Genomic DNA, 19,973 nt, shown 5'->3' on the forward strand with positions numbered 1-19,973 from the left:
GGGAATTCCAGTTGAGTTGTTTGTTTCGGGTTTAGTCAGTCAGTGCCAAGACGGCTGCATTCGCAAGCCCACCCTGTCCGTCCACCCTGTCGGGGCTTTGGACACATCTGTCCCAAACCATCCAGGAAGCAGCAGCAACGTACTACCTACTGACTACAGCTAGCTACCTACCTACCTACCTACCTAACGTCGGTTATCGACAAAGCGCATCCCTTTCGTCTTGTTCGCCAACCTCGCACACTCTCCTCCTCCACCAACCCACCCTCCTTGTCCGCCGCATCCGAACTTCCGCCCAGGCCCAACCGCCTCGATGAGTGGAATTGGGGACTCCCGGTAGTTCTTCATACCCCGTTTTCCGTTTTCCCTTTTCCCTCGGGTCTTCCTTTTTTGTTGTCGCCGTCGGGTTGTCTGGCGTCCAGCACCCGCCGCGCAACAAAAACGGGGCACGCCAAAACAAACAACGAAAAAGAGCTGCTGCCGGCCATGGCTCGTGCTTCGTTCTCGTCGTCGTCGTCGTCGATGACGACACCATGGCGGCGCCTGTCCGCCCTGGTCGCCGCCCTCTCCCTCTCCCTCTCGTGGGCCGTTGCTCCCGTCGCCGCCGACAAGGCGGCCGCCGACTACTTCGTCCACTCCCTCCCCGGCGCCCCAGAGGGTCCGCTGGTCAAGATGCATGCCGGGTACGGCGACGCTTCCTTTCCTTCTGTCTTGTCGCTTCCGGCAAACGCTGACGACGTGCGTCGCGCAGGCACATCGAGGTCACCCCCGAGCACAATGGCAACCTCTTCTTCTGGCACTTCCAAAACAAGCACATCGCCAACAAGCAGCGCACCGTCATCTGGCTCAACGGCGGGCCCGGGTGCAGCTCCGAGGACGGCGCCCTCATGGAGATCGGGCCCTTCCGCCTCAAGGACGACAAGACCCTCGTCTACAACGACGGCGCCTGGAACGAGTTTGCCAACGTCCTGTTCGTCGACAACCCCGTCGGCACCGGCTTTAGCTACGTCGACACGAATGCCTACGTGCGAGAGCTTGAAGACATGGCCAACCAGTTCGTCATCTTCCTCGAAAAGTGGTACAACCTGTTCCCCGAGTACGAGCATGACGATGTGAGTTTTCCTTCTTGTTCTTGTTCTTCCCTCTTGCTAACCCTCTCCCGCGTGGGTCCTTGGCAGCTCTACCTGGCCGGAGAGTCGTACGCCGGCCAGCACATCCCCTACATCGCGAGGCGCATCCTCGACCGCAACAAGGACCCCGACACGCGCACCAAGTGGAACCTGGCCGGCCTGCTGATCGGAAACGGCTGGATCTCCCCGCCCGAGCAGTACGAGTCGTACCTCCAGTACGTCTTGCAAAAGGGCCTGATCCAAAAGGGCAGCGACGTGGCCAACAAGCTCGAGGTCCAGCTCCGCATCTGCCAGAAGCAGCTCGCCATCGGATCCTCCGTCATCGACAACCACGACTGCGAAAGGATCCTGCAGGACTTTCTCAAGTACACGGCCACCCGCAAGGACGGCAAGATCGAGTGCTACAACATGTACGACATCCGCCTCCGCGACACGTACCCGTCGTGCGGCATGAACTGGCCGCCCGACCTCAGCCGCGTCACCCCGTACCTGCGCCGCAAGGAGGTGGTCGAGGCCCTGCACGTCAACTCCAACAAGGTGACGGGCTGGGTCGAGTGCGACGGCCAGGTCAGCGCCAACTTCCGCCCCACAAAGTCCAAGCCCTCGGTCGACCTCCTGCCCGGCATCCTCGCCGAGGTGCCCGTCCTGCTCTTCTCGGGCGCCGAGGACCTCATCTGCAACCACCTCGGCACCGAGGCCCTCATCAGCAACCTGGCCTGGAACGGCGGCCGCGGCTTCGAGCTGTCCCCCGGCACCTGGGCGCCGCGCCGCGAGTGGACCTTTGAGGGCGAGCCGGCCGGCTTCTGGCAGGAGGCCCGCAACCTGACCTACGTCGTCTTTTACAACGCCAGCCACATGGTGCCCTTTGACCACCCGCGCCGCAGCCGCGACATGCTCGACCGCTTCATGAAGGTGGACATCAGCTCCATCGGCGGCAAGCCCTACGACAGCCGCCTCGACGGCGAGAAGGGGCCCGAGACCACCGTCGGCGGCGCCGCCGGCAACGGCACCGCCGACAAGGACGCCGATAAGGCCAAGCTCGACGCCGCCAAGTGGGAGGCCTACCGCCGCTCCGGCGAGATCGTCCTCTTCGTCGTCATCGTCGCCGCCGGCGTCTGGGGCTACTTTGTCTGGCGCGACCGCCGCAAGCGCGCCGGGTACCGCGGCCTGGCGGGCGGCGGCCCTGGCGGCCCCGGCGGCGGCGGCGATCTCTCGGGCTCGGGCTTCCGGAGGCTTGCGCGCCGCGGCGGCGGCCGGGACGTGGAGGCGGGCGACTTTGACGAGACGCAGCTGGATTCCTTGACGGTGCGGTCGCCCGCCGAGGGGCACCACGATCCGCGCTACAGCTTGGGCGGCGAGAGCGACGAGTCGGACGACGACGAGCTCGCGTCGGATGCCAAGAAGGGGAACGGCGTCGGGGCCAAGGACAAGGGGAAAGGCGTCGCGAGGCATCACGGCGCGCTAGGGTCGTCATGATGGGGGGGCTGGCCGGCTGATGGATTCCTGGTTCTCATGATCGACGGTGGGATGCGAGAACGAGAGACAATGCATGAGTGTGTGTGTGTGTGCGTATGCGTGTGCGTAAGCATACCGGTAGGGTGGTGGTTCTTTTTTTCTTCGGTTTGCTGGGTTGTTGGGCGGCGATCAGGTTCGGTTCCAAGGGGGGGGGGGTTGAGTTACCATGTATCCACACGCACACACACATACACGCATACACGCATACATACACGCATGCAACTTACAGAGCAGAGTCAAAGCAGGCATATCGTTTAGCCATGTGTAAGGCGTTTTCAGCGGCGTCGCTGAACGGATTTCCGTCCACCCAGCGCATCATATCACGGTAACGCGTCCTGTGACTTGTTTGAGGAACCGGCTAGTTGTTGGATGCGGGTATGCAGGTGGTTGTTCTTGTAGGAGGAGGAGGAGGAGGAGGAGCAGTGATGGAATCAATGGTCTAGGTAGGTATGCAACAGAAGCAGGTGGGTATTCCGAGGTGCCGTAGGTCGCTCAGCAACCTAACCATGGGCCCAAATAATAACCAATGTGCTTCCGCTTCCAGGCCTGCATTCTTTTCCAAGCAACGAGGTGTGTGTGTGTGTGTGTGTGTGAAGAGAAGGAAGGGTGGCTAGGTAAAAGCAGGGGAGAGCAGAGGAGCAGAGGAAATGGAGAGGGACGAGGTACGAGGTACTACTACTACATACTTCGCCAACCCTCCCAACTCGAGAAATCTCCCCTGCGTATTATATAGGTAGGTAGGTAGGTAGGTAGGTTAGATAGGTAGGTAGGCTGGCTAGGCACTTCTATCCTCCTTCTTCTCTCCTCTCTCTCTCTCTCTTACCCCCTTCTTCTCCCCATCCCCGCATTCACCTCTCAACCCTTCTTCTCGACATCCTCAACATGTCCATCACGGTCTTTCCCTCCCTCTCCTCCCTCTCCTCCTTTCTCCTCCTCTTCTCATCCTTCTCATCCTCCTCATCCCTCTCAGGCTCCCGGCGTCTCTCCGTCCCGCTGCTCCAACCCGACGCTGGCGCCGGCAGCGGCGTTCATCCTCGCCATCTCCTGGCTCTCGACGAACCCGCGCCAGTGCGTCGGGTCCGCCTCGCGCAGCCTCGCCGAGATCTCGGCCCGGTGCTCCTTGAACACGGCCACGACGCCCCTTTCGGCCACCTCGCGCCTCCGCCGCGCGTCGTACCAGCACCGCCCTTCCTCGCCGCCCAGCTCCTCCAGGAGCTCGTGCAGCAGGCGCGCGTGGTTCGGGTCCGCGCCCACCATCTCCACCCCGGACGCCAGAAGCGCGTAGTGCTCCGGGCCGGGCTGCGTTTTCCCACCGCCGCCGCCGCCGCCGCCGCCGCCGCTGCTGCTGCTGCTGCTGCTGCTGTTTCTGTTGCTGCCGCCGCTATCGCTGCCGCCGTCGCCGTCGCCGTCGTGACGGCCCTGCTGGCCGGGAAGATGGGGATCGGCAAGGGAATCGCCCGCGACGGCCACGCCGGCGCGGAACTTGTGGCCGGCGCGGAGGATGCGGCCTTCCTCGTCGGCGAGGGCCTTGGAGCTGAACGACATGAGCGAGTTGGAGCGAGACAGCGCGGGCGCGCGGATAATGGCGCTGTCCGGGTCGTCGGGGTCGGCATCGTTGTCCGAGGCCATCTGGTGGGCCGCGGCGGCGTCGTGGGCGGGGACGGCAAGGGAAGGATCCGAGGCCGCGCTGGGGCGGCGGCGGCGGCGGCGGCGGCGGCGTTGGGCGGTTGCGAGGACAAGCTCGCCTCCGTCTTGTCGCCGGAGCCGTCCGCGTCGTCCTTGGGAAGATCGATGGCGCCATCCGGGGCGGGCGAGAGGCGGGTGTCGGGGAACTCGTCCTCGAAACGCTTGATGATGCCTTCGAGCGTGTTGGAGAGGAACATGAGCCGGTCTGGCCTGTTGTTAGCATGTGCGTCTCGTACTAGCCAATCGGCCAAGAGATGCTCACAGTAATTGTGCGAATCGCTCGCCGTCGCCCTCGCCTTGTCGATCGCAGGCTGCAGCCTCAGCCGGATCTTGCGCGCGCTCAGGAGGAGGTGCTTCGACATCTCCTTGGCCTTGGCGCCGCTCCCGTTGCCGCTCCCGCTGCCGCTCCCAGCCCCGCTGCCTCCTGCGATCGGCGTGATGCCGTTCTCCACGTCCCGGATGAACTCCCCCGACGGCCGTCCGCCCTCGGCGTCATCCACGCCGCGGTTCTTCAAGCAGCACGCCAGCGCGCGCACGACGCCCGTGCCGCCGATGACGTAGTCCTCATCCGGCGCGGCGTCCACGTCGGCATCCAGATCCAACGCCGACGTCACGTCGTGGCCGACAAGGCGCTGCAGCGCTTGAGGGTACTGAAGCTCGGGCTTGGTCGCGGCCGCTGCCGCTGCCGCTCCTCCCTCGGGAAGCGCTGTCGTCGTCGTTGTTACGGCCGTCGCCAGCTCCATGTTGCGCAGGCAGTAGGCGACGACCTGCTTCGCTAGGGCCTTGACGAGATCGCTCGACTGCTCGCTGGGGACCTCGATGTCGATGGCCACGAGGCTCGGGGACACGCGGGCGGCGGCGAGCAGCGACGCGAACAGCGCGCAGGCCTCTTCCTGGGTCTCGTTGGTGGTGGCGTTGGTGGCCAGCTCGACGAGCTGCGGGTTCTCGAGGAAGCTGACGTGCGCGAGGCCCGGCACCTCGGGCAGGATCTCGGCGATGGCCATGACCTGCTCGGGGGACATGGCGCAGTCGACGAGGTGGATGCGTTTGAGACAGGCCATTTTGGGGAGGTATCTAGAAGTTTGAAGAGTTAGACGCGAGATGAAGAAAAAAAAAAAAAAAGGAGCTTCTCTCGAGCGGACGCAACACAACTCACCTCCTCAGCACGCAGACGGCGCTCGGATCCGACTCAAACAACCCCCGGTTCTTTGACAAATCCAGGAACCGGAAATCCTCCAGCTTCGCCAGCGCCGGCAACAACTTGCACAGCGCGGGCGGGGTCAGCTGGCAATCCGCCAGCGTCAGCGACGTCAGCGGGCACTTCCCGCTCGACGATGACGACGACGATAAAGACAGAGCATCGGCGAGGGTGACGACCCCCTCTCGGAGGTCGTTGCCGGCGAGATCCAGCCCTTCGCAGAAGCTGGTCCGCAAGAACCTTGCGACGTGCGCCAGGCCGGCGGCGTCCAGCTCGTTCCCGGCCAGTCCCAGCCGCTTGACGCCGCCGCGGATGGCGCCGTCGACGACGCAGCCCAGCTGCTCGGCGGTCATGCCCGTCTGGTTGAGGAGGAGCATGCTCAGCGTGGCCCCGCCGAGACGCTCGGCCAGGGATCTGCTCAGCAGCTGGGCGACGCTCTGCAGCGGGGACTGGGGCTGAGGAGGAGGAGGTGGTGGCGGTGGCTGTTGTTGTTGTTTTTGTTGTTGCTGCTGCTGCGACGATGGGCCATTTGGCTGCGGGGTCGGGGTGCCCGGGACGGACTCGGGCGCTGCAGGCGGCGTGTGCAGGATGGCCTGTCGCGGGAACGGTATCCCCGACAGGTCCAAGCTCTTGAGCGTGCGGCACATGTGGATGAAAAGGCAGATATGCTTCCACCCCTCGACGCCGAGCTTGTTGTTCTTGAGCACAAGACGCTCAACGACGCCGCCCTGTTCGGGTGCTGGCGCCGCTGGTGCTAGTTGTGGCGGCGGTGGTGTTGGCGATGGTGGTGGTGGTGGTTGTGATGGCGGTGCGGTGCTTGATCCGGTGCCGTTGCTGGCGGGAGCAACGGCACCGGCGCTCACCGTCGGCCTCCTGCGTTTCGGCGCGCGGGACCTCCGCACGGCCAGCAGGCCGGCCAGGATGACGCGGACGCCCTCGTCGGTCAGGCCGCAGCCGTCGAGGATGACTTCGCGGACGGGGACGACGGCGAGGTAGTCGCCGAGGGTGACGAGGTCGGAGAACTGCATCCAGTAGCCCGTCAGGTCGAGCTTCTCGACGAAGCTGGGGTCGGCGGCGGAGGCGTTGACCGGGTCGGACAGCTGCTCCGTGATCTTGCGCAGGATGGGCGTCTCGCGCAGCTGGCAGCAGCGGCGGTAGATGCGGACCGGGTTGGTGGTGGGGAGGGGCTTGGAGGCGGAGCGGCTCGGGGTTTCGGGGCGCGGGGCGGTGCCGCTGGACGACGTGTCGCTGTCGTAGCGAAGCTCCATGGGGATGGTGCCGTTGGCCTCGGCCTGCCGGCGTCGCTTCTCCTTGCGGGCCTTGCGCTCCTCCTCGCTCTTCTTTTTCTTTTCCCGCTTCTTCTCCGACATGGTCATGGGGCGGCCGCTCGAGGTCGACTTCAGCTCGCCGACCGAAGGCGGCTCGGGAGACGCCTTGTTGGCCGCGTCCTCCCCGGCCGCGTTGCCGTCCTGCTGGAGGAGCCCGCCGCCGTTCTTTTCCTTGCCCTTCTTCTTGTCCTTGTCCTTGCCCTTGCTCTTCTTGTCGTCGAGGAGGTACTTGGGCATCGGGGCGATCTCGACGTCGACGCAAAAGGCGACGCGACGCAGCTTGGCCTGGCTCAGGCCGTCGATCCGGCAGCGCTCGCGATGGCGGTCGACGTTGAGGATGCGACGCTCGACGAGGCCGTGGTTGTGCGCCTTGGGGGCCGCGTTGAGGGCGCCGTTGGAGGACGACAGGCGGCGGAGGACCTGCAGCAGGCCGGTCGGGGAGGATTTCGGGGGCGCGGGGGTGTAGGGAGCGTCGCCGTCGGGCCTTGCGGCGTGCTGCAGGACGGCGTTTTTGGCCGGGTTGGCGCGGGGCACCGAGAGCTCGGCGGGCTTGGGGGAGGTGGTGTTGGTCTGGGCGGGGCTCCGGTCGGCGGCGGCGCCGCCCGAGGTGAACTTGGACGAGATGGACGAGAACCACGAGTTTCGTCGTTGAGGCGGCGAAGGGCTGGGCACGGACAGCTTCTTGTCATCGGCGGCGGCGGCGGCGGCGGCGGCGGCGGCGGTTTTGGCGGAGCTCGCGCGGAAGAGCAGGGGCCTCGGGGGTTCCGCATGGTTGCCGTTGACCGAGGAGGCGACGGAAGCGAGGGCGGCTGGCGACGGGGGGTCGGGGGCCGTGGTTGGACCGGCGGCAGCGGCGGCGGCGGCGGGGGGGATTGGTGGTTGATTCCTCGCCGTCTTGTCTGCGACGGGCGGCGTCATTGTGAGTCTTGCACCATCAGAGAAACGGGACGGGGAGGAGACCAACCCTTGGCATGGCCGGTGGCCATCCAGCTCACGTCCAGGCCCGGTAGGTGATCCATGGCGGTTGGGGTGAAAGCGGGCGCGGCGCCGACGAGAACCAGCTCGCGATGCGCTGCCGTCGCGGTGGCGCGTAGGGCGTAAGGAAAAGGAGAGGGAGAGGGTGGGTGAGATGGGGACGGGGACACGACGCAGCGATGCGACGCAGCGATGCAACGCCGTCGTTCCTCGAGGGCGGGGCGAACAAGACGACAAGGCTGCCGGGGAACGGGGGAAGACGGGCGACCCCAAGAGAGAGCTGGCGGATGATCAAGGAGAAGAATCGCGAATGAGGGCTCCGTCAGCCGAGCAGGTTGCCTCTTCTAGGCGAACGTTATGCGCAATCCGCACGAGGTGGTGGTTATCCAAGTCGACAGACGATGGCCGGTCCGGACCGTTTTGTCAGCCCAACGTCGAGATTCCGTCACTGCTGCCCTGAACCGCTGGCGTCGATGAAAGCCATGGCCACGGTCAACCGTGTCGTGTATTAGGTATCGCCGGGAAAAACACAAAAAAAAAAAAAAATGTGCGGTAGCAGGCGGATGTATGGCAGAGGCGAGTCGCAGAGGGAAATGAGCAGGTTGGACGGCGAGGTAGAGAGGCAGAGAAGGTGGAGGTGAAGGAGGAGGAAGAAGAGAGATGCGGTCGCACAGGCTGGAAAACGGCAACGGTCAGGTTTCGGGTGGTGTCGTTCGTTGGTCGAGTCGGCGAGACGGCGAGTCGGCGAGTCGGCGAGACGGATGTGTGTGTGTGTGTGTGTGTGTGTGTGTGTGTGTGTGTGTGTGTGTGTGTGTACTGCGTAGTTGTGTGTGTGTGCGAGTGCGCGAATGCGCGAGTGTGCGAGTGCGCCAAACGGTGCAGAAGATCAGCCAAGTTGGGTAACGTTACCGTGAACGTTCTCGTCTCTGTCTCTCTTTCTCTCTCTGTGTCTCTCTCTTTTCTTCCTTTTTCTTTCTTTTTCGGAAACGATGACGAAGCAGCAGCGGCGGCAGCGGCGGCGGTGGCTGACTCTTGTCTCTCCTGCACGAGGCGTACGCAGTATTGTAACAACTGCGTATCCACGCTAAGGTAGTTACCGTATCCACGGCCAGGATCCCGTCGGCTGGAGGGGGGGGGGGGGGGGTGGAAGGAATCGTGCACCACCAGTATGTACTAGCACCAGCACCAGCACCAGCGTGAGGGTCCGGGTGAGGGTGAGGGTGAGGGTGAGGGTGGCGGTGTTGGCGTTTGGCGGTGGTGTGTGGGCTGTTGTTCCCTTGGGTGGTGTTCGTGGTTGAGCGTCTCGTTGTGATGGTGCAAGTTCCAGGTCAAGCCGGGCAACAAGGCTGCAGCGGGTTCGGTTGGATGGTTTGTTGAATCGGGAAAATTGCCACCACAGCCTCTCTACTTCTCGCTCACGCTCTCTCTACCTCCCATGGTCTCCATCCGACCTGGGGCTCCGACGCGAGTTCGGGCGTTGCAACAATCGCCGGCGCTACCCACGGCCACGACCACGACCACGGCACGGTGGACTCGCACCACCCCCCCAGAACAGAATGGTTGGCTGGACTGCCGGATGGGGCTTTGAGTTTCTTTGACCAGTCTTGACCCCGTCTTGCCCGGTTCTGCCCAGAAGCCAAGGCCCGATGATCCCATGGCGCCGGTCGGCTTTCGTGCAGACGAAGGCGCCGGGCGACGGGATGCTCGATTGGGATTGGTCGCTCGGGAATCGGAAATTGGGGAAGGAAACGTAAATACCCCGGTCCCGCCCCCTGGCCGTTTTCGAGAAACCAACCTGGACGTCCACTGAACGGGCAGCTCCAGGTGAGCCGCCGCGATAACGACCACGGGATCCATGTGGACGCTGGTTAGTGTGCTGTAGTAGAGTAAGTATGCATGATGTCCCCAATGTGTGTGTGCATTGCGCCGCATCTCGGTAGTTACGGCTCATCGCCCACGACGAATGGAATTCTCCCAACGCCATGAACACGCCCCTTACCTAGTTCGCCTCTCTTGTGATCTACTATCTCGGGAGGGAGGGATCCTTGAGATGGAGAGATGTCCGTCATCCCCCCCCCTTGTTCTCCGGGCACCCCGGACAACACTCCCCACCCCCCTAAACCTCTCATCATCCGGCAAAGTCACATGCTCCCCGGCCGGCTCATGCGGACGGGGGGCGGTTGAGTTCTTGGACGCGGTGGTTTGCTTTCGTCATCACCACCTCAGGTACCTACCCGATTCGTCCTGTTTGTGTTTCTCTGTCAGAGACAAAATTACACCAAGGTACCCGAGTTATCTTTCATAAAAGAAAACAAGAGAAAGAATAAAAGAAAGAATAAAAGAAAGAATAAAAGAAAGAATAAAAGAAAGAATAAAAGAAAGAATAAAAGAGAGAAAAAAAAAAGAGAAAGAAACTTTCACATGGACTCGAGATTTTGATACATTCTCCAAACGCTCAACAGCTCAACAAAGGCCCGCCACCCCCCCCCCCCTTCTCCCCACCACCGTCCAGTGTCGCAGACCATCACCACCACCACCACCATTGGGCATCTCTAAGAAAAAAAAAATCTAAACTACTGGAAGCTCCCCCCCTTTTTCTTTTTCTTTCTTTTTTTTTTTTTTTTTGGTTTTATCCGTAGAAACCAAGGCCAAGGCCAACCCCCTCCCCCTGGCACGGCAAACGACCCGCGACATTGGTTCATTTACTCAATCACCCTCCCCGTTTCTCTCGTATCTACATAATCTACCATGTACTTATAGTAGTATACATAATGATCTCCCGTAGATGAGCCGTCAACCTTTTCCGAGATGACGACTTGACCTCCAGGGAAGCGCCGCCTTCGCATGGGCCTGCCCGAGGAAGCCACTCTGCTTTATGTATGTACACGACGGAATGGGATAGTTATTATACGATGGATACGAACGGAGCATCACACACAGCACCTCCTATCGACCAGCCTCGACAAACGGCACATGGTCACAACAACGCACAACGCACAAGCCACAAGCTCTCGTCGCACGCAAATCATGCCATTCGTTCATGGGGCCAGCCGGCAGCTCACGTCAGAGGAGAATTCATCATGGTGGGAAATCATCAGGACACGCCCCGAGCGCGCTTGTTTTTGGTGAACCCTGGTCCTGGTCATTGAAGAACCCCATGTGCCATGTCCGAACCGCGCATGTGTCCCAGAAACTCCTAAAAACAAAGCAGCAACCCCGAGTCCCGACGACCATGATGATGCAACCCGCCTCCGAAAAAAAAGACAACCGACAACCCGCGTTTCCTTCTTTTTTCACCCAACCACCGCCGCTTAAAGCTCCTCGCGCAGCTGGGCAATCTTCTCCTGGACGCGAGCCTTGCGCTCCTCCAGGGACAGCTTGGACTTGCGGTACTTGAGAGACTCCTGCTTCCACTCCTCCTTGGTCTTCTTGGGAGCGTCGCTGACGTACTTCTTGAAGGGGTCCTCGCGGATGGCCTTGTGGGCCTCGGCGTACAGGTCCTCGAGGGCGTCCGCCTCGACGTCGTCCTCAATGTACTTGACGAACTGGCTCTTGTAGCGCTCCTCGTCGTCGTCGGCCAGGGTCTCCATGTACTCGGCGACGTGGCCGCCAAAGATGTACTTCTTGAGAACCTCGGCGTCGAGCTCCTCCGACTCAATGTCGAAGCCGGGGAAGCGGTTCTCCGAGTGGGGGATCAGGATGCCGCCGTCCGAGGCGCCCTTCATGACGCCGAAGACGCGGGCGCCCGTCGAGGTGCACACCAGGCCCACGTCGAGGTTGGCCTTGAAGGGGCGGCGCTCCTCGCCGTCCTCGCCCTCGGCGGCCTCGGTGAGGGTGTACTCGCCATCGGGCTCCTCGACGCCGACGAACTGCTTGTCGAGGCCGAGCTTGCTGAGGACGCGGCGGGCGAGCAGGAGGCCGGTGGCGTAGGCGGCGGCCCAGTTGGTCAGGCCGTGCTCAATGCCGTAGGCGCGCAGCTCGTGCGAGTAGGCCGCCGCGAACACCTTGTCGCCGTTGATCTCGGACGTCACGATCTGGGTGATGATGTCGCGGTTGGTGAAGCGCACCACCAGGCGGTACTTGGGCGCATTGTACTTGTTCTTGGCCTGGGTGATGAGGCGCTTGCGGGCATAGTAGTCGGTCTTGCCCTGCCTCCTGCGCTTGTACTTGGTCTGGAAGCGGCTGCCGAGGGGGGTCAGTCGATGGGCCTTTTTTTATTTTTTCCAAGAGGCGTCGAGGAGAAGAACCAACTCACCTGTAGTAGGCGCTGTTCTTGACCAGCTTGTGGAAGGCCTGGTGGTTTGTCGCAAATCCCCGAGTCAGCAATTTGCGCTTCAGAATCCCCCTCTCCGAAGCATCTTGCGTTGACTCTCTCTACTCCTCCATGGATGACGACCGTAAAAAGGCCGAGCAGCAGCAGCAGCAGCAGCTATTCAACTCACCATTTTTGCGGTTGTCGGTGGGCGACGGTTGAGGTATGGGCTGTCGACACGCGGGTGGTTTGGAAGGGGAGAAGCCAGAGAGAAAGAAGTTCTCTTTCCGGCAAAATATTTCGTGGGCCAAAATTTCACCCCACAACCCTAAGCTGGCGGCTGCCCTGGCTGAGGTGCTGCTGCTGCACTGTGGTGGGGGACGAGGGGGACCCGTGGGCCAAGGGGACCCGCCCCAGGAAAGGCGGTGAAGCAAGGCAGATGACCGACCCAAAAAAGTAGGGTTAGGGTTACTCTCCGAGAGGCTGATTATGTCAGCACGCCGACGCTGGGACGGCTCGGCCGGGTTCCGAGCCGAGGTTCTTGGTTCCGCCAACCTCCCACGCCCGAGTCCCCCGGGCCGGAGGTCTCCACCTTCGGACCTATGAAAGGAGACGCGACCTACAGCCAGCTCTCGCGACATCCAACATGATCTGGTCTCGGATCCCCCATGACGTGAGATGCGTTGGATGCTTCGTGGCGCCGGATGCTCCCTGAGAACCTGTTCCCCGTGGAAGTGATTCTAGACGCCTTCGACGAAATGGCCAAGCCGCAGTCCCAGCCCCAGCCCCAGCCCCCGTCACCGCCGCCGAGGCGGCCCAAGGTCATCCTCTTCGACATTGGCGGCGTCTGCGTATGTCTGACGAACCCCTCCCCGCCCCCGTCCCCCCGAGGAGAGCATGGCGCCCGGGCCGGGCCGGGCGCGGGCCGGCTGGATCTAACCATGGTCTCTTGCAGGTCATCTCGCCCTTCCAGGCCATCCTCGACTACGAGCTGAGCCTGGGCATCCCGCCCGGCTGGGTCAACTACTCCATCTCCCAGACCAAGCCCTCGGGCTTCTGGCACCGCCTCGAGACGGGCAGCATCCCCCTGGACGACGCCTGGTACGAGGGCTTCAACCGCGACCTGCACCACGAGGGCCGGTGGAAGGCCTTCTACCAGGCCCAGCAGGCCAAGAACCCCTCGCTGCCGCGCGAGATCCCGCCCATGCCGCGCATCGACGGCCGGCGCCTCTTCCACGACATGATGGGCGGCGCCCGTGCCCCGGACCCGTGGATGTTCCCGGCCCTCCGGGCCCTCAAGGCCAGCGGCCGCTACATCGTCGCCGCCCTGAGCAACACCGTCATCTTCCCGCCGGACCACGAGTTTTCCAAGCCCGACGACTTCATCATCGGCCAGCTGCACGCCCAGTTCGACGTGTTCGTGTCGTCGGCGCACGTCGGCCTGCGCAAGCCCGACCCCCGCATCTACGAGCTGGCCCGGCAAAAGGCGGACGAGTTTGCCCGCGCCAACGCCGGCTCGGACCGCGGCCGCGCCCTGGGCTGGGCCGAGGGCGTGCGGGCCGACGAGATTGTCTTTCTCGACGACATCGGCGAGAACCTCAAGGCGGCCAAGATGGCCGGGTTCGGGACCATCAAGGTGCACCTCGGCCGGGCCTACGAGGCCGTCGACGAGCTCGAAAAGGTGACGGGCCTGAAGCTGGCGGGCGACCATCCCCGGATCCCCATCAAGCCCGTGATCCGCAAGGCCAAGATGTGATCGGAGGGTTCCTCTTGTAGCTACCTTAGGCGCCTAATGAGAAATGAAGAACGCCTCGACGAGCATTGGTCATCCGTCTTCCCCCATCTGTCGGGTCTCCTGGCCTGTGTCCAGCTCCGAGGAAACCAACCGGGGTTAATAGGGGACGGATTTCTTTCGATATGCCCTTTTCTTTCTTTTTTTTTTTTTTTTTTGGTTTCTTTCGGAAAGCTAGGCTCTAAATGAATAGAGATTACAACCCGAGAGCCACCACAAGACCGCATCGCATCACCAACTCGGCGGTATCCTATACTCCTTCCAATCCCACCACCCCTCCTCCTCCTCCTCTTCTTTGTCCTCCCTCTGAACCCCATGCACAAAATCCTCCAGCCCCCCCTCCACCCCCTCCGCTCCCACCGTCCAAACCCCCCTCTCCACCAGCCCCGCCCACAGCTCCAGCACCCTCTCCAGCCTCTGCGCCCGATGACTCTCCCCGCCGAAGCTCCTGTACCCGTGCTGGAACAGCTCGGCCGCCGCCGCGTCCGCCGGCCAGCCGTCGCTCCGCCTCGGGCCCCGCCCGCCTCCGGGTCCTCCTCCGGGCGCGGCCGGTGGTCGCGCGTGTGCCAGGTCCGCCCGAACGCGCGGAGGCTAGGGCACGCGGGGAGCAGCAGGCGGAACCCTTCCTCGGCGACGTCGTAGGACCGCCGGTCGACGCCCTCCGAGTAGAGCCCCGCGGGGACGTGGCGCGACGGCGGCGGCGGCGGCGGCGTGGCGACGGCCGGGCCGAACTCGTCGCTGAAAAAGGCGAAGAAGGGGTTGCGCGAGCCGGACGGGTGGGAGAGGTCGACGTGCGGCATGGCGGCCGCGATGGCGGATGCCGCGGCGGCCGCGCATCCTCCTGCGGCCGGGCGGGGGCAGGACGCGGATCGGTCCGCCGCGGCGGGGAAGAGCAAGACGGGGGGCACGGGGTAGGCGGAGGCCCCCTCCGAGGTGGGTACCGAGCCGTCCGGGTTGCGGGCGTGGGCGAAGCGCGGGGTGAAGGGTTGCAGCGAGGCAAAGACGGCCGCGTCGGCCGGCGGGAGGACGAGCCCCGGGGCGGGGCGGTGGAAGGCGGCGGGCCGGCGGGCGCGGGAGAGGAACGAGTGGGCGAAGGAGGGAGAGTGCACGCGGGCGGCCTGGAGGGCGGCTTCGGTCATGAGGGGCTGCGGAGCGGCAGGAGAGCAAAGGGCACGGCCCGTCAGCGGCGGCGCAAGCTTGGCCTCGACGGCGGCGCACAGCCTGTCCCACGCCTTGACGCACGCGTCGACCTGCGCCTCCGAGTACGGCCGCCACTCCCACGGCCCCATCTTTTCGCTGTCGTACCGGGCCGGGACGTCTCTCGGAGCGGCCACCACCTTTCCCAGGCGGATCAGCTCGATCCAGTTCGACAGGATCGTCTCGAGCGGGTGCCAAAGCTCCGGGTGGCGCTCCGCAGGCATGGCAAAGTCGTGGTCCCACATGTCCATAAACACGGCGGCGCGGTGAAGGCGCTGGTGGTAATACACCCCGCCGCCGGCCCGGCCCATCGTGAGGGAGTAGAGGCATACCAGGGTGTCCGGGGGCTCGTCGTAGAGATCGGCCGTGTCGTTGTCAAGGAGGTAGTCCGGCTGGCTGATGCCCGAGGCAAACCAAAAGAGCGGCGGAGCGGCGTCCTCGTGCCGGGCGTCTTCGCGGGGCGGCGGCGCCACCATGACGGCGTCGAGGAACGCGTTGAGAGACGGGTGGAGGCGCGGGCGAAGAGCCTCGGCGGCGGCGCCCGAAGCAGCAAAGAAGCCGGCGTGGTTCTCGCGGAGGGCAGAGAGCGAACGACCCTCGGCACGCCAGGCGTACGCTACGAGGTAGTTGTGGAGGGCCGCGCAGCGGGCGTGGTCCATGCCGTCCAGGTCGGTCCGGGCCGGATGGTCCGGGGTGACGAGCTGGTCGTCGATGCTGAGCATCTCGGAGGGGTCCTGGGGGGGTTGCGGTTGGCGGCGTAAAGCGATGAGGGTGTCATCCAAGAAGAAAAGGATTCGACGCAGCGGCGAGGCAAAGCCCAGCAGGACGAGGCCGATCGAAAGGCTCAGGACTACGAGGCCGGTGCTCACCCAGCCCGGTCTTCTCATCCCCAAAGTCTTGGACGATGGCCGTCACCGACCATGCCTCATCGCTCATCAATAAAAAGAGCTGAAAACGTTTCCTGCAGGCAGCTTTGAAATAAGCTGCATTAGCGCCGTGTTCAAAAAAAGCAGAGGCTGGAGTTCAGCTCGAGCCCCAGTCAATCCATCCCCCCTTATCCCAGCCAACATTGGCGCCCCCTATCCACAGACCTACTAGTACACAGTACTGTGTAATACACTCGAGACGAGTAACTACTAGCGCGCATCATGTCGTAGAGGGAGTAGCCATACATCTTGATAGAGGAGCCTGTCAAACAAGCGATAGGTGAGGCACCAAGCCGCCTCGTCGTGTTTCTCGTGATTCCTAGAAGGCGGCCTGCTGAACAAATGCCAGAACGAACCCAACGAGAGCTCCTGCGATGCGCGAAAGACCTTGATGTCAAGATGCAGAACAAGCAGCAAGATGGCCGGCATGTTGGACGACAGCAAGCCCATCAACCCTACCAAGATGCCGGGCGCACGTCCGGGCAGGGCGTGATGAGGTTGTCGAGTTTTGTGGCAAGCTGCAGGAGATACGCAGTATATGAAGCCGGGCTGGAGAGTACCATGGCAAGGCTCGGGGAACGATGAAGAAGGCGACGACAACACAGAATCCCTCTCTACCACCCTGTGCCATGGGTCGCTCAGTCAACCCCTTTTTGCACCGGGGAGCCGTAGGCTTTGTCAAAGGATGAAACGTTGGATCAACTTGATGATCGTGATGTGTTCTATCCAGCTCGTTATCCTGAGCGGACAAGGATGCAACACGCATTCATGGTTCCCCCAACACCATTTCCTTTCATCACCCAACCTATAAGAAAAAAAAAACTGCCTTTCCTTATCCACCGACGTACAATCCACAACAACCGATGCCGCATCATAAAAATCATGTCATTAACGTCAAAAGTATCATCATCAAACACCCCGCATGGAGATACCTTTACGCCGCGACGGCCCCAACCCTTCCGCCCCTCCCGCGACCCTGATTCTGCCCCTGGCTCCTCGCCCCGCTCCCGCCGGGCCTGCTGAGCGTGTACTTGGCAAACGCCCTCGCCAGCGCCTTCTTGCAGCTGACCTTTTGGCTTCCCACAAAGCTGTCGACGGCCACGGCGATGGCGCGGTCGATATCCTGGGAGGAGCAGTACTCGGAGAGGCGCATCCGGCAAAAGGCCTCGCTGATGCGGATGATGGCTTCGAGGTGACGGACCTGTTATGCTCGGTTAGCCATGTTTCGTTTCGGGGGCTTGTGAGTTGAAAGAGGGTTTTTTTTTTTTTTGTCAGAAAGGAAACGTACCGTGATGGGATAGGCTCCCGTCGCCAGGCTCTCGCGGCGCATGTCGGCAAACAAACGCGCAATCTTCTCCTCGTCGATGTGGTACAGCTTAGGATGGCAGCGCTCGCGGGCGTACAGGATGTACTTGCGCAGAAGCTCCTGAGGGATCTCGCCCTCGCTAGAGCGCTCCGTACCGGCTTGTTGTTGTTGTTGCTGCTGCTGCTGCTGCTGCGTCTCCGCCGGCTCGACCTCCATCGAGTCGCCGTTCCCGCCAGCCGCCTGGGTATCCGCGCCAGCGCCGCTGGTCATGGGATGGCTGCGGCTGTGGGACCCAACGATGAACCTCGCCAGGCGCTCGTCCTCCTCGGGCTCGACTGTGTCGCGGATGACGCAGAGGATGTCGAAACGCGACAGGATGGGCTCGGTCAGCTCCACGTTGGCGGAGAAGGGGATGGTGGAGTTGTAGCGGCCGCCGATGGGGTTGGCGGCGGCGATGATGCCGCAGCGGGCCTGCAGGGTGGTGACGATGCCGGCCTTGGAGATGGAAATGGTCTGCTGCTCCATGGCCTCGTGGATCGACGTGCGGTCCTGGTCGTTCATCTTGTCGAACTCGTCAATCAGGCAGGTGCCCTTGTCGGCGAGCACCAGCGCGCCGCCCTCGAGCGTCCACTCGCTCGTCAGGGGGTCTCGCCGGACGCTAGCCGTGAGACCGACGGCGCTGGCGCCCTGGCCGGTGGCGAAGACGGCGCGGTGCGCCGTCTTCTCGACGTACTTGAGCACCTGCGACTTGGCGGTACCAGGGTCGCCGAGCAGCAGGACGTTGATGTCGCCGCGGATGTGGTGCACGCCGCGGGTGGTCTTGGCAACGCCGCCAAACAGCGACAGGGCGACGGCGGTCTTGACGTCGGTGTGGCCGTAGATGCTGGGGGCGATGGAGTTGATGATCTTGTCGACGATGTGCGGGTCCTTGGACAGCTGGCGGATGCGGTGCTCGTCCTCCTCGGTCATGCGGAAGCCGGCGAGCTGGTCGTGGGCCTTGACGATGTTGTTGGCCTCGAGGATGGTGGCGAAGACGGGGAAGCCGTTGCGGTTGTTGAGCTGGGCATCGTAGTTGTTCTGGTAGATGCCCGTCACCTCGATCTCCTCGCCGGGCTTGGCCTTGTCGATCAGGTCCCACAGGAGAATGACCTCGCGGTGGCGGGGCAGGCGGCCGGCGGGCACGGTACCGGGCGACTCCTGCAGGGTGATCTTTTGGTAGTTGCGGTAGACCGTCTTTTCCGAGTTGAGGGTGAAGGGGCCGCGCGATTGGCAGCTCTGGCAAAAGGTGATCTTGACCTCGACGTTGGCCTCCTGCTGGAAGGGCCCGAGGGTGACGCCGCACTTTGTGCAGTCGAACTTGACGTACTTGAGCTGGGGGAAGACGCCGGTGCGGCGGGTGACGACGCCGCTGACGCGGACGAGGCAGTTGAGGTGGGACTGGCGGAGCTGGCGCAGGGTGTAGTGGACGGGGAGGTCGAAGATGCGCACGTGGATCTCGGAGTGGATGCGCTCGTAGTCGGGGTAGTGCAGCAGGACGACGTCCATGGCCACCTCGTCGAAGAGCTTGAGCATCTCGCGCGGGGCGTTGGCCAAAAAGTAGGCCAGGATGGCCTTGGACGTCGACAGGTGCTCGTACGAGACCTCGAGCGACTCGGCGTTGACCTCGCCGAGGGTGCGGATGCGGTTGCCGTAGACCGAGATGCCGTTCTCGTCCGTGTACTCGGTCAGGAACGCCTTGAACTCGCGCTTGATGGTGCGCTGGACGGCGGGCTGGGCGACCCACTCGGTCAGGCTCGAGGCCTTGACGTCGTGCAGGGCTTCGAGCGAGAGCTCCTCGTCCATGATGTCGCCGTCCATGTCGGCGTCCGGGTCCTCGTTGTAGAACTGGTGACGCCGGCGGCGAGGCTGGGCGGTCAGGTCGACCGAGGCGGCATCGTCGTCTCCTGTGAGGAAGGCGGCTGGAATCCGCTGGCGACGGGCAAGCTCGCGGTCCCGATGGGCGAGCTTGGCCTCGAGGCGGCGACGCTCGCCCAGGTCCAGGGCCTCGTAGTCGCCTTCGTCGTCAATGTCGATATCCTCGTAGCGGTCATCGGGCCGCTCGCGGTAGTCGTTTTCGAAACCCTCGCGGAACAGGTCGACGTCGTCCTCGGCCTGCTCGTCCAGATCGTCGATATCATCCTGAATCTCGGCGCCGTCCTCCTCAATGTCGTCGTCGTCATCGGCACCGTGTGCGATGTTGAAGGCTGGCGGGGACGACGGCATGACGGGGCTCGACGCGGCCACCGAGGATGCGGCGTCGTCGCCATCGTTGCGAGCCCTCTTCCTGCCGGCCGCCCGGGAGGGGGCGCCTCGGTTCGCCGACGACGGGTGTTCGCGGAGGGGAGAACTGGCCCGGGTTAGCGGTGTGTTCTCTTTTGCTGCTGGTTCCCCTGCCCTCCTGGGTTTTTCAGGCTTCCCGGTCCAAAGAAAACAGACCTACCTCATTGTTCTTTTTTTTTTTTTTTTTTTTTGCCTGATCTTCTTTTTCTCGTCCGACTGGGGTGAGGGTTGTCGGCGACGAGGGAATGTCGGAATGAAGGGAGAAAAGGGTAGAAGGTAAGGTACCTTAAGTTCGTTGAATGGTTCAGGTTTCCTCCCTTCTGCACGGGACGGCGGGAAGAAACCCAAGACC

General features: G+C 63.0%; 6 protein-coding genes across 6 annotated transcripts; 2 read left to right on the forward strand and 4 right to left on the reverse strand.

Moving 5' to 3' along the window:
* Positions 1 to 519: 519 nt before the first annotated feature.
* VTJ83DRAFT_3986 (uncharacterized protein) lies at positions 520 to 2,603 on the forward strand (the record flags this gene model as incomplete). Its single annotated transcript, XM_071010424.1, has 3 exons — positions 520 to 680; positions 749 to 1,109; positions 1,176 to 2,603. 3 exons carry the CDS (start codon positions 520 to 522, stop codon positions 2,601 to 2,603), a joined length of 1,950 nt encoding a protein of 649 aa, XP_070867864.1.
* A 1,067-nt stretch (positions 2,604 to 3,670) lies between these two features.
* VTJ83DRAFT_3987 (uncharacterized protein) lies at positions 3,671 to 7,873 on the reverse strand (the record flags this gene model as incomplete). Its single annotated transcript, XM_071010425.1, has 4 exons — positions 3,671 to 4,533; positions 4,591 to 5,402; positions 5,485 to 7,753; positions 7,819 to 7,873. The coding sequence occupies 4 exons, from the start codon at positions 7,871 to 7,873 to the stop codon at positions 3,671 to 3,673; spliced, it is 3,999 nt and encodes a 1,332-aa protein (XP_070867865.1).
* A 3,267-nt stretch (positions 7,874 to 11,140) lies between these two features.
* VTJ83DRAFT_3988 (60S ribosomal protein uL18) lies at positions 11,141 to 12,274 on the reverse strand (the record flags this gene model as incomplete). The annotated part of the gene is made up of 3 exons (XM_071010426.1): positions 11,141 to 12,011; positions 12,085 to 12,122; positions 12,272 to 12,274. 3 exons carry the CDS (start codon positions 12,272 to 12,274, stop codon positions 11,141 to 11,143), a joined length of 912 nt encoding a protein of 303 aa, XP_070867866.1.
* Positions 12,275 to 12,785: 511 nt separating this feature from the next.
* Positions 12,786 to 13,837, forward strand: VTJ83DRAFT_3989 (uncharacterized protein; the record flags this gene model as incomplete). The annotated part of the gene is made up of 2 exons (XM_071010427.1): positions 12,786 to 12,932; positions 13,037 to 13,837. 2 exons carry the CDS (start codon positions 12,786 to 12,788, stop codon positions 13,835 to 13,837), a joined length of 948 nt encoding a protein of 315 aa, XP_070867867.1.
* A 20-nt stretch (positions 13,838 to 13,857) lies between these two features.
* VTJ83DRAFT_3990 (uncharacterized protein) lies at positions 13,858 to 15,957 on the reverse strand (the record flags this gene model as incomplete). Its single annotated transcript, XM_071010429.1, has 1 exon — positions 13,858 to 15,957. The coding sequence occupies one exon, from the start codon at positions 15,955 to 15,957 to the stop codon at positions 13,858 to 13,860; it is 2,100 nt and encodes a 699-aa protein (XP_070867868.1).
* A 973-nt stretch (positions 15,958 to 16,930) lies between these two features.
* On the reverse strand, positions 16,931 to 19,786 carry VTJ83DRAFT_3991 (uncharacterized protein; the record flags this gene model as incomplete). The annotated part of the gene is made up of 3 exons (XM_071010430.1): positions 16,931 to 17,197; positions 17,285 to 19,688; positions 19,782 to 19,786. 3 exons carry the CDS (start codon positions 19,784 to 19,786, stop codon positions 16,931 to 16,933), a joined length of 2,676 nt encoding a protein of 891 aa, XP_070867869.1.
* Positions 19,787 to 19,973: the final 187 nt, after the last annotated feature.

This window comes from Remersonia thermophila, chromosome 3, assembly GCF_042764415.1.
Source record: "Remersonia thermophila strain ATCC 22073 chromosome 3, whole genome shotgun sequence".
NCBI classification, from domain to species: domain Eukaryota; kingdom Fungi; phylum Ascomycota; class Sordariomycetes; order Sordariales; family Chaetomiaceae; genus Remersonia; species Remersonia thermophila.